At 39.6% G+C, this 12,996-nt stretch overlaps 1 protein-coding gene across 4 annotated transcripts in view; it reads left to right on the forward strand.

The window, feature by feature from the left end:
- The window catches only part of LOC118336937 (CAP-Gly domain-containing linker protein 4-like), a 34,385-nt gene that overhangs the window by 1,081 nt on the left and 20,308 nt on the right, over window positions 1-12,996 (forward strand). For 2 of the 4 annotated variants that reach the window (XM_035673706.1, XM_035673708.1), the window contains exons 1-7: window positions 1,153-1,361; window positions 2,167-2,298; window positions 2,989-3,128; window positions 3,680-3,773; window positions 4,000-4,161; window positions 6,398-6,516; window positions 10,640-10,888. In XM_035673706.1, the coding sequence (XP_035529599.1) occupies window positions 1,322-1,361; window positions 2,167-2,298; window positions 2,989-3,128; window positions 3,680-3,773; window positions 4,000-4,161; window positions 6,398-6,516; window positions 10,640-10,888 (936 nt within the window). In that variant the 5' untranslated portion in view covers window positions 1,153-1,321. Of the gene's footprint in view, window positions 1-1,152; window positions 1,362-2,166; window positions 2,299-2,988; window positions 3,129-3,679; window positions 3,774-3,999; window positions 4,162-6,397; window positions 6,517-10,639; window positions 10,889-12,996 lie in introns of those variants that run through there. The other 2 variants (XM_035673709.1, XM_035673707.1) reach the window with 2 other exon arrangements.

A 12,996-nucleotide genomic window follows, 5' to 3' on the forward strand; every position in this document is an offset into this window, starting at 1 on the left:
AATGTTCTGAGTGACCGGTTTGAAATATGTCACAGTGTTGTCTCTTCATTAGCTGCGAGGATGGGTGCAGGGTGACGTCATGCGTCAGACAAACAAGGAGAGGCTTATTGAAAAAGTAGGCCATTGTCCCAAGTCACACTGCAAAGTCCTAATCTCTAGTCAGCCAGTCAGTGACCTCAGTGAGGCATGTGGGATTTCTCATCTCTGTGAGCATTTCCAAGGTGTTTTCCAGTTTTCCAATAGAGAAATGGAGACCACATTGTCACCAGGGACATGCCGTTGACAGAGCACTGTCTCTACACCTCTTCTGACATCCGGTGCATGTGCTGCTGCTGATGGGGATTCTTTCCACTAGAGGTTCTCAGTTTAACGCTGGGCTATGACGTCAGGGTTTAGCTCCTGATCAGTGTCTTCAGACTTTATCGAATGGTCGTCGTACAAACTTTACGCTGTCGTGTGCAGGACACGTAAAACCACAAAAACCTGAAGTGGCCCTGGATTGTCAGTGTAATTGGTATTCATGAAAAGTTCTACTGTTATTATCTATGCCGCATACCACTAATCATCTCCACTTTGGGTTTTTACACTGCACATAAACTTTGTATGTGTGATCATTCATATTCGGCTGAAAGCAATGATTTATCAGACCATGTGATAATAACCCTGACAGGTTTGACACCCCCATTGCTGTTCTTGCAATTTCCACTAATTTGTTGCCTAGTTCTGTTGAGGTTTGCATCCTCCTGTTGAAATAGTTTTTGTCATATTGAAACCTCCATTATACTGGAATAAGAAAGTGTCTTTTTGCCCAGAGGTCACGGGTGAGGCTCAGCTACCTCTCCTCTGGCAGGGATTCAGTCTTTTGCCTCTGTGTGCTTATCACAGTGGATGCTTGCTGTCAAGGGGAATGGGTCTCTGTCCTTCACCGTCCTGATCACAGCCACCCCTTTGCTGCCCTTTTAGGCTGTGTTTGTTTGCACTGTCACCCTGCAGCCACACTCTGTGCATTGTGGGTGTTGCGGCTGACTAGTCCGATGAGGTGACAGCGGGGTCGGCAGGGCACAACACTGGAGAGTGAGAGTGACCTTCCAGCCGGGGAAAAGCCAAACGTGAGAGCACCATGCCAGTGGCTGTAAATAGCCAGTGAACCTGGGAGTGAGGGGATCAACAGGGTGTACGCAGAGAGAGGGGGGGTTATTGGAGATTGAGGAGGGGACTGTCTGTGTGCTTGGTAGTTATTTTTGGGAGAAGCTTGGTTAGATGTTTTGCTGGACCCAGTCTGTGTCTCTTGATTTTAGCTTAGCTGAACTGGGAAGCTCTCATGGAGATCAACAAGACAGAGGATAAAGGAGAAGATGACAGTGAGTGTTGGTTGCTTTGGAAGCTTTTAGGCTCAGTGTGGCCTTTCCAGGCTTAGGCCTGCGTGTGTGTGCTTGTAGTTCAACCTCCTAACATTTCTGTCCTTTTCCCCAGCCTCCTGTCGTTACTTTTATTATGTCAGTGTTTCACTATTAGCTTAGTAGTCAAACATATTCACCATAGACCTATTTGTGTTTTAAAGTCTTTAAGAAAACTAAAAGCATTACTCAAGATTTTTCTTTTTTTGGCAGTTGTGTCAGATTCAGAGTACCGCAGTCTCTAATCCATAGGCCAGATCAGATCAGATCAGATCAGATCAGATCAGATTATCTTGTTGGCAGTCTAGATATGTCTGTTCCTGTAATCCTTATGCATTTGCCATAAAGCACATGATCACATCACTTCAGTATGTGTGTCACTCTCCCTTGCTTGAGAGCACACACTGACATACTATATACACGATGATAATATTGGCAGGACTGTGTGTATTAGTTGCAAATGTAGTGTTGCATTTGGATGAGAGTAATTTCACTATCAACACCATTAAGGCTCTCGATACTACTGATTTACTGCCAATATATTTTTCTCTAAACAGTATATTCTACCTTGAAATTGAATCCGACACAGTTTTCTTAGTAACATACAGTATTAGCCCCCCTCACTGTTTTAGTGGGATGCTGCCAGATCACCTGAAAGCTTCAATGTCGTCCTGTCTCTTCATCAAAGTAGTGGAGTTGTCACTGCTTTGTTGAGATTAGACCTACTTGTGTTCTGAGAATAGGACTTCTAATATTGTTCTTGCCACAGGCCCTGAGGGGGAGATGACAAAGGAGGATGTTTCAGAGCCTGTCGAGGGAGACACTGTGCCGGGCTGGGCCTCTTCCCATCAGCGGCCGGTTATCCACCAGGTGGCCTCTGCACCCATGCCCAGTGACTGTGGTGAGGAACCGCACACATTCAATACATACTTATAGTGGAGCTGTGTGACATTTCGAGCTAATGAACACCCTATACTAATGAACGCCGTATACAGACAGCTGGCTTGTTAAAAACGTACCAGTGAGTTATGACTGTTGATCATTTGCTCAGTGCACAACTAGGTGCGATTAATCAAGATATAAAAAGTAAAAATCATGTCTGAAGTTGTGATGATGATAATACAAGAGTTCGAAGTCCTGAACTTGCACTCAGTAACTATGCTGACCCATGGTTCCAGTGTTAGAGTGGTAGACTACTTCCACATTTTTAATGATCTGAAATATCAGATTATAAAGCAAATGCAGAAGGTTTGATGCTAGCTAAATTGTAAGTGTTGGCATTTACTGTGAAAGGGCGAGCTTATTTGTTTTCAGCCTCAGTCGGGTTCTCTAACGCTTCATTTGGTTCACGGCATGCCATCCACTGTCACAACTGATTTCATTTGCCTCTGCAAGCACAGCAAGGGCATTTCCCAAGATTAGTAATTTGATTGAATCGATTGAACAGTCTGTTGCAGAAAGTTAATACACGTCTGTGCTGCAGAGTTTCACACAGACTCTCTCCACATCCATATTCAGCTTAAAAAGGAATATGTTCCACTAATCCACATTACAGTTAAAATGTATCTTTTGTTTTTCCCACCACTTCCAGAGTTCTCCTTCTTTGACCCCAGTGAGCCGCAGTGCAGGGAGGTTCTTCTGGATCCCAACACCACCATACCAGAGCTGTTCGCTGTCCTTAGGCAGTGGGTGCCCCAGGTTCAGAAGAACATCAACCATATAGGCAATGAGGTGACATTATCCAGAATATTTCACTGTTGATACTGATTTATTACATTGCCTTAGTGCACACCGTTCTGTCTTTGCTCATAAAACTCACAATTCACAAACAAGTCATTGAATTATTCACAAATCGATGCAAAAAATGGTAAATACAAAATATGATGACTGAAAACACAAGACTACTTTAGAATAAAATAAAACGTGTTGTTTGTGGAGGCCCTGCCAACCCATCCCCATCACCTCCTCCTAGAGTTACACAAAGTAGCTGCAATGCAGTTAATTGCACAGAGTAGCTCTTGTCTCCAAGGGTAAAAGCAGGCGATTATTGTCTCTTACTTAATAACTGCTGCCCTTGAGAAATAAATCCCTGGATTTGATGTCAGTTTGCACAACAATTCTTGTCCAAATTTAAAGATGAGTAGAGTTATGACAAGCACAGCTTTCATGTCATTCATCAGATCAGTGCCCCCGAGTTTCACTCTGTAGCCCATTATGTAATATTTCTGCACAGTGACACCAGCGGTCCTTAGTGACACACTGCACATCTTGTCTTTGCACAGATCCTAAAGAGAGGCTGTGGCGTGAATGATCGAGACGGTCTGACAGATATGAGCCTCTTGCACTACTGCTGCAAGGCTGGGGCCCCGGGCATCGGTTAGTATTGACCGGGGTGTTGAATAAACACTCTCAGCTGGACTGTAAAAGTGTATACACATCTACTCTGTCTTGTTTGTGTTTTAGTTTATCTTGCTACTGTGTCCACTGAAAATAATCCTGTATGACTCGATAAGCACTGCTGTTCATCAGCACCTCTCCTTAAACACAGTTTCTAGAAATGACACACTGTCCTACCTACCTGTATCTCTCCTCTGTTCCTCAGGTGATGCCGAGACAGCAGCCAGCTTTGCTCGCCAACTCCTTTCCCTGGGTGCTGATCCCAACCTTCGTTCACGATGGACTAACATGAGGGCCCTGCACTATGCAGCCTACTTCGACGTGCCGCAGCTTATCCGGGTAGTGTTGCAGGCTTCCCAGCCTGGAGGTGAGAGCACAGCTGCAGTCAGAGGAGAGAGTGGGGGAGGTCACCCCCACAATCTGTACAGGGCAAACATTTCCATTTTCAAATCCAACTGCAGTGGGGATTAAAGGCCTCAGTAATTTATCTTTTTCCTGTGATAAACATCCCGAGTTGCCAGTTTTGTAGGTGCACCCACAGTTGCTACATTCAACCCAATCCAATACAACATCCCTGCAATGCAGCCTAACTTTATGCAGCTTAATGTATTCTGTTTTTGTTGTAGGTGTGAGAGAGGTTGTTTGTTCTACTCTATAGGCTGTAGTTTATGGTGCTTTTGCAGTATGTGGTTTTTCAAAATGTTGTCCACCCCCTTTTATGTCATTGGATTGCTCTGCATATATGTGTACATCCTGGTATACAGATCATGATGTTGCAGTGTGGACAGACTTGGACAGTGGCAGCAGGAATTTACTTTACTTTAATTGTCACCTATTTCACACATGAGTATGGAGTCCAGTTTATAAAAGTCAGTGCTCAGCAGATAGAGTCTTGTTGATGGTGCTGAAGCCAAGATGGAATAAACAGTACAGGAAAAGCATTGTACACTGGTAATGGTAAATGTCTGTACTTTATTGGGTTTCTAGTGCTTCCGACCACTAAAGCGTTTTACTAGTGCACATTCACCTTTCAAAGACCTATTCTTTAAAAGTCCATCGAACAGAAACTAACTCATTCATACACATTCACACACCGATGCTATGCATCGGGAGCATGCATTGATCATATTTTGGCAGGCTGCTCAGATATGTTTTTCTTATATATTAAATTTAGCATAGTGCCATAGGGCTGTACAATATGGTATGAATTTTCACTGAAAAAACTGTCATGATGTGACATTTGTTGGGCTCCGTACCAAATGTTTTCTTACATCTGGAGAACAAGATTTGTAGGCTAGTGCATCTCTGCAACACTGCAGTACTTCATTCAAATACTGTTTTGTCACACATTTGACCTTGCAAATTACAGCTTCTGCTATTCAGATATTGCACTTGGTCATATTGTAATATTGTTTATATTTCAATTAATGCTGCAGCCCTACTGTGATCCATTAGGTTGGTGTGTAGTCCAGTTTTTTTATTTACATAGTTTGCATAAAAATGAACATCTAGACCTGGTGAGTCTTACTGTGCCTGTAATATAGAATGTGATGTTTTCCTCCTCTGATCCAGACAGCTGGTTGAGCTGTGCTGTGTCTGTGCTGACATGTAGTGAATAGAGAGAGAAAGCTTTAAAATAAGCTTCTATAAAATTTACTGACCAAGTCATGTAGTATACACATTTATAAATGACAGTCACCGTTACAGCATGTGTGTAAATATTATCATTATTCATGATTATAGAAACACATTTCTTTTACCACAATTTTGCTATGTATATCAGAATCCTGCCTTTCATAACAATATCACGTGTTATTTGTGAGATCAAATAATTTCCTGGTGTTATATGCCAGCGGTTATTAGTTATGGGTAATGACTGTGAAAACTGAAATCTGTGCCATAAATATAGAAAATTGGTTTGGCTACTGAACAACAGGAGCTGATTAAGTTGTACATTGTATTGTAGTAAACTAATGAGAGAGGGTAACAGCATGCATATATAAATACCCTGAGCGACAGACAGTTGTAGACCACCTTTGACCACCGCCCTGATAACAGCTGCCACGTTCTGTAGCAGTGACACAACAATGGACCTGGGGCCTGTTCCCAGATGCCATGTTGCTAAGCATTCTGGATAACTGATGTTTTTACATTAGCACACCATGTTCTAATTTTTGTTTTTTTTGTCCCAACTTTTACATTTATTTACCAAGGTGTCCTGTGTTTTTTCGGGGCTATTCAAAAAGCCCAACAACTTTGCTGTCATGATGGTGTTTATACCTCCTAGCACCCATGATCATATCAAGACATTTGTCAAGACTGGCAGATCTTGCTTTAAGTCTGTTCTCAGTAATCTGTTCAAGCACAAAGTGTGATGGAGTTGGTGTTAAGATACCAATACTTGCACAACCTTTACAAGGGCAGGATTTCAGTTTTTCTGGTGACTGAGTGTAAATGCTGGTCAAAAATGGTTAATCTTTCTTAATTTGAGGTAATTATTAGAAAATCATGTAAGATGTCAAAGTGTCATAAAAGGGACAACACTCCTATAGTATTTATAAAATGTATAATAACAATCTCTCTTGATTGACTTTTTTTTGTAGAGGTAGATGCCACCTGTAGTGACTTTGACTTTGGCACCGCCCTGCACATTGCTGCGTCCAACCTGTGCATGTCAGCTGTCAAATGTCTCTTGGAGCTGGGAGCCAACCCTGCTTTCAGAGTAAGTGACATTGTTCTCTTACATACACTTAAAACAACTGTACACAAATTGAATTATTTCATCCAAACTGTCCTCAAAAATGATGGCACTTTAATGTATACTTTAATGTAGAGAACAGTCTGTAACTAAGATAGTCAGTAAGCACGTTGACATATTAAAAACATTCTACAAACTTTTTTTTTTTTTTTTTACCTTCGTTTTCCAGTGTGTACTGAACTGATAATACTTGTCTGTCCCCCTGCATATATCTATGGTAACAGTATGCAGCACTACAATCTCGGTGGTAATGATTATTTGTGTTACTGGTTATCCTGTCAATTTTTAAGTTAAAGAGAATTTTCTTGAATCGCTATTTTGGCTATACAGTAAACTGTCAATAAAAATGCCCAGCCACCCAAAACACCCAAATTATTCAATTCATAATGATATATGGCAGCAAACACTCACAAGATGCCAAAACCAGCAATTTGATCAGTTTTCAAAAAGTCAATTAGCCGACTTGATCATTTCAGCACTACTATTGGCCTCATATAATGCAGTCCACTACAGCACCACCACAAGTTGCAGTCCTAACAATAAACCAACCTTATTATTGAACCTTTACTTCTCAGACAGTCTCGACAAAAACTGAAGATTAGAAACCTCAAAAAAGTTGTTTCACAACAATTGGATTTCTTTAGACTGTGGGTGTTCATGATCCTGCTTCTGCCCCCTGTATTTCCTCACAGATGTCATCAATCAGCATTACAGTTCACTCCCACAATTTTCCCATCATCAAATTTACAATGCCTTTCTTATGTGATGTAACCTAGCTCCTTGATTTACTGCATTACAGATATACATAGATTTGATGGAGATGTTTGCAAAAAAAATCCTGATGCGGGGGCGTTCTGGTGGAGCTTGTGCCCCATGTACTAGGACCTTACTTACTGCTTAACAAACAAAAAAGGTCCTGATGCTTCGTTACGAAATCTAACAGATTGCAGTCTTTTAGTCACTCTCTCAGACCTCACATGTATTCCATTTATTCAGTGTTTTCGTTTGGCATTTTCTGACTTGGCTTCAAGATAACCTCTAAAAAGGATGCAATTGTTTGCAATGCAAATTTTCCAGGCATATTCCGTACATCGGTTTTGAATAGATCTACCGTTTGAACATCCATCAGTGATCAGTCTGTCTGCCTTGTGCCTCTCAGTTGCTTAAAGTTGTTTAAAGCCTTGGTTGAGGGGGTTTGCTGAACAGCCCATCAATTGTTATCTTGAATTGAAGGATGTATAGTGGATTCCCAGTAGATGGTGACATCGACTGTCGTAGCCTATGATGGTCTATTAAAGTAAACATTATAAAGCTATTATAAAGCTATTATAAAGATTTCACCCATACTAGAAATTGCATGTCTCATGCTATTATTATCCTTCACCAACTAAGGTTATTTCAGATTCATTAAAGCTGTTGTATGCACTAATTTTCCCACTGGAGGTCACCAAAGCACTATAATCCAGTAATTCCCTAGCTCATAGCCAAGTGCAGAGGCTCTGTATATTCTTGTCTGACAGAAAAGCTTGCAGAGCATGGTTGGTGTAAACCAGTTTGTTTTTAAGCCTTTATTTAGAGATTTTCTGGGTTAGAGACATGGATATTTGTTCCTTATCCTTAACATCATTGAGGCAAGATTACTGTCTGTGCGCTTTTATTATTTATGGTTTATTGAGTCTTTGCTGCTTCCAATTAGTCTTAGAGATATGTTGCATCTGTTTCTACAAGTTTTGATATTGTTATTCCCATTTTCCCCTAGTAATCCTCTTCATAGTTTTCAAAGGACCAATATGTTTGCTGTTTAGTTAAGGTATAAAGCACTCATGGGTGTATCAAAGTCATTACACTGAGTATACTAATTTGATTATTACTCAAGAGAGTACATGGCAAGATGTACAGACGCACAGAAAAGAAACAAACTTTATGTTCCCTGGAACATAAAACCACAGTCTTTGTGGGCTTGAATAAAAAATGTAGTTCAGTAGAAAAATTGTGTATTTGGCATCACTATCAGCCTTCTTGACAGCACAATATACAATTGGTATAGGTATGTGCATTGATTTGTAATCTACTATGATGCTTTACCTACCAGATTGTGTCGCTTGCATTTGAAGAATATCTGTGGTGGCTGGCAGTGGACTATAAGCCATAATACCATAGCCAAGAAATTCAGCTTAAAATCTCTTTTCCTTTTGGCTAAAGGTCAGACTTGGAAGTTGCTTAATTTGATATTTCCACTCTCTGGCCCTGCAGAGACTCGTCACAACAAACCTTGGACATGAACAGTGGAAAGTTTTATTAGGATGGAAAAATAAAAAATGTTGCTGGCCTTTCATGTTTCCCTTACCACATATCTTATGGCTTAATAGCTATGGCAACTTGTCATACTTTCCTTTAGTAGCAAGTTTGCTGTAGTGGATCACTTACATGATTGTTCCATATTTTATTTTATTTTTTCACCGTTTTGGTATGTGCTGCATTTTTTGGTGGGTAGAGTGAAGTCATCCCATCATTATGTTTTGCTGGCAGGTACAGCTTCCATGAGCTGAATGCTAATGTTGCAAGCATTATTGAAAATGTATAAGATGTGTTTGTTTTATCTGTTTGTTTAACTTACAAAGTTCAACATCAGTCATCAGTTTTCTTTCATAGCCGTTTTGAATTGAACCAGGATAGGTTAAAGTTTACTCCTTCATATACATTTATACATCACACAGAGGAAAAAATGCACTTTCAGTTTGAATGTGAATACAGTGCATGATTGTGTTCAGAATACACTTTACCAGTTTATTTATGCACTTACTCATATACAACAACTGGTGTGGTTTTGAATTGCACTATTAACAGATGTTGATCTGAATGAAATATTCTTTGTTATGTATGTAAATTGTAGTTGGAAAAACTTTTTCCACAAAGATAGGATTCATTGCAGGGCTGCTGTGTTGCATTGTGTTACATTATACAACTGTTCGTGTTGTTGAAGGATTGGTTTGGACGTTTTAAAATTTAGTATTTTATTAGGATAGTTTAAAAAAATATATAAACAATTATCATTTTAACTACTCTTGTAGATAGTGTTTGGCTGCTATATGGTTGGCAAAACCATTGCATTATGTCTGTGGCTGGGTGTGTGACAGTTTTAAAAGAATGGTTCAGTGTGAGCTTGGCATTGTGTACGCTCAGGGCACTTAAATGCACTGAAAGTGTCTAGAAGTGATTGTTGTGTTCTGTTTTTATTTTGTTTGTTTGGTTGTATTGTTCTGTTGAATATCCTATCCATCTGAAGCACAAATGGAGATGAGTAGGTTGAATATTTACTATAAGCATAATTTCAAAGTACAAAAATATAGATTAGGATTTTATTAGGATGATGTAGAACATACGATACTCTTAGAAAAGAGTCTGACTGATATATGTATTGGCCCATTGCAGATGTCTCGTTTTTCGATTGATGCTGATATATGTCATTTGTGTAAACGCTGTGCATGTTGAATGACCTTCCCTATAGGCTATAAGCGTGCTGGTTGTCAAATTGTTAGCAGAGAAATATTGTATCTGTTAAAAAACAATGAACATCGAACTGAACATTTCTTTCCTTGAAGCAAGAAATGCTGTGTCAAAATACTGCACACAAAGGCAGAATTGGCCAGCAGCACAAACACATTGATTCAAGCCACTGTTGCAGATTAAGTGGTGTGTACATTACTTTAGTACCTGAATGACACATGGTGATGAATGAATGAGCTCACTGCTTCTGTCATGCGTCCACAGCCGTCTCCACCGATCTCACCTCCACTCACACTTGACACTCTGTCTCAACTCTCGCTGACTCTAGTGTCTTTGAGCCACTTGAATAAACTTCCATGTGACTGCCAGTAGGTCAGCTGCTTTGATAATGGAAGAAAAAAAAGTTTTGCAGTCTGTCATCAGTCAGGTTAATACCGCACTTGATATTTATCAATATTGATCCTTTATATTACATTTACTTGGCATGCTGGCAAATTGAAAAAAATGTTGGATGGAATTCTCTTCCTATTCATAATTGTATTACTGCTGTTCTGTGCTTTCTCCTTCTCTCTTCCTGCAGAATGAAAAAGGGCAGTGCCCAGCAGACGTGGTGCCTGACCCTCTTGACATGCCCTTGGATATGGCAGATGCAGCCGCTGTGGCCAAAGAGTTGCGGACTTTGCTGAGGCGTGCTTTACCCAGACCCAGTTCCCCTCTGCCCCTCACACTGCAAGCCCAGTCACCCCCTGCTATCTCTGATAAGGCCAAGATACAGCTCGCCACCATGGGAATCCGACTGGGTGACTGTGTGGTGATTGCTGGACAGAAGGTGTGTGGTAGGTTGCTATCAAAAGGCAGGAACAATTCTAAGTATCTTCATTAATCCTTCAAAGACAGCATTTTCAGTCGTACTTCAATTTGTGCCACGATTTTTCTGAAATATCCACCTTTTTCATTTTCCATATCTCAAAGTGGTACAAAGAAGGAAGTTTCCCAACCCTCTAATTAGGACCCAATGATTAGCTGAATTCAAATGAAAGTGCATTTCTTCATTCACAGTCACAACCTCTGTGAAATAAACTCCTAGCAGCAGTGAGTGAGTGCCGTATTTAAAGATCTCTGTAGTATAGAACGTGTGGCTATGCCTTCGGTGTAATACAGGGATATGAAAGTAACTATGGGTCAGGGGCTGCATTCCCATTTCAAACCCAAATGGGCTTAGCTTTATAATGACAGTTACCTTTTCATATATAGTATAAAACACTTGAATGCTTCCCTCATAATTGAATAATTTCAATAAATGTGTTCTAATTTCCATCAGTTTGATTTGGTCTTAATAATATAATTTTACCATTTTAAAAACAGCTGTGCTGTACACCTTAAGCTCCTCTGCTCCCATTAAATTTGAAACGACACAGAACAAATCCATTTCAATGTAAAATAGGAGACCGTTAGTTAATGACCAATATCAGAATTGGTCATCAACTTAAATTAAGGCATTTGATGATAAGCTGAAAGATTTGAAAGATCAAGTTTTTCTTCTCCAAAGTATTGAACCTCTTTCTGTTGATAGTTAACATTCTCTGTCAACTGTTGTAACAATAGCATATCTGCAAAATCAATTTTGAATTATTCACGTTTTCACAAAACCACCAAGATAAAAGAAAATTGGCTCTATTTGGCCTGATCAACAAAGCTAATCAGTGTTAGTCAATAATTATTAAATCCTACTAAATCTTAACAGAGCTCCACACCAACGTTATACATTGGCAGCAGTGGTACCAGCATTTTATATTAGGAGGGCTTAAGTGTGGAGAGGTTTATACTATTCTAGTCCACTACTTTTGTACATGAGCCAGACCAGCCAGCATCTCCAGTGACATGATCCCTCACCAGCTTCCCATCCTACATACCCAAAGCACCCAAACTGGGCACTGAACCTATGTCCAGTTATCACATTTTCACATTAATAATGTTTTTCTCTATGTATCACTATAAAGACATTACAGGAGGGAGAGCAGACTCAATAATGCACACACAGCACAAATATAGATACACAGTTGCACAGTTTGCTTATGTACCTAAAATGGTTGGAGTTGAATTCCTGCAATGTCCTTTTTGGAATAGAATACACTGATATTTTTCCATACTGATTGAATTTTTTTTATATATTTTACAAACACCTACTGTACTAACAATGACACATATAATTAAAGTGCACAGCATAAATGGCCAGTAAAAAAAAAAAAAAAAGACATTTAAAATGGCTTGAGTACACCATACAAGCATATAGCGTGGCACAATGCAGCATATGACAGTGGTTTACTAAACGAGACAGACAGCTTGTTTTTTTTGTTACAATTATTTTAGCCCTCAACCAAGAATAAAATAGTTCCCAGTTGCTAAGCAACACCCTTTTGGCATCCATCCAGTGTTCAGGGCAATGTCTGACAGACAAATGTTGATGATATGCCACAATGAACTGAACATGCTGAAGTTCATCCAAGTCCAGTTGTGAATCTGTTAAATATCTGGTAACAGTGTTAGAAGTTTTAAAATGTGCAAACCCTTCCTCTTTTTCTGTGGATCATCCTCTTTTTTTAGATTGATCTATTCTTCAAAACTCACACGATCCATGGCGTGCACAGCTGGCAGCATTAACAACTGTAAGAATGTGTTGGCTATGTTGGTTGGTTCTCTGTATCAGTGAAAATGTGGTGCCCAGGTGTCAGAACATTGAGAAATTATGTCTAAACGCTGAAGTAGTCCCATACAGCACTATATTTATTAAAGTACCAGTTAAAGTGTAATTACAGTATATGTTTAAAAAATTTACTTTAAAGCATGCTCTTTTTTTATCTATATATATATATATATATATAGATATAGATATAGATATAGATATATATAGATATAGATATAGATATAGATATATAG

Source organism: Morone saxatilis, unplaced genomic scaffold, assembly GCF_004916995.1.
Source record: "Morone saxatilis isolate NCDOM2014 unplaced genomic scaffold, NCSU_SB_2.0 Contig3, whole genome shotgun sequence".
NCBI lineage: Eukaryota > Metazoa > Chordata > Actinopteri > Moronidae > Morone > Morone saxatilis.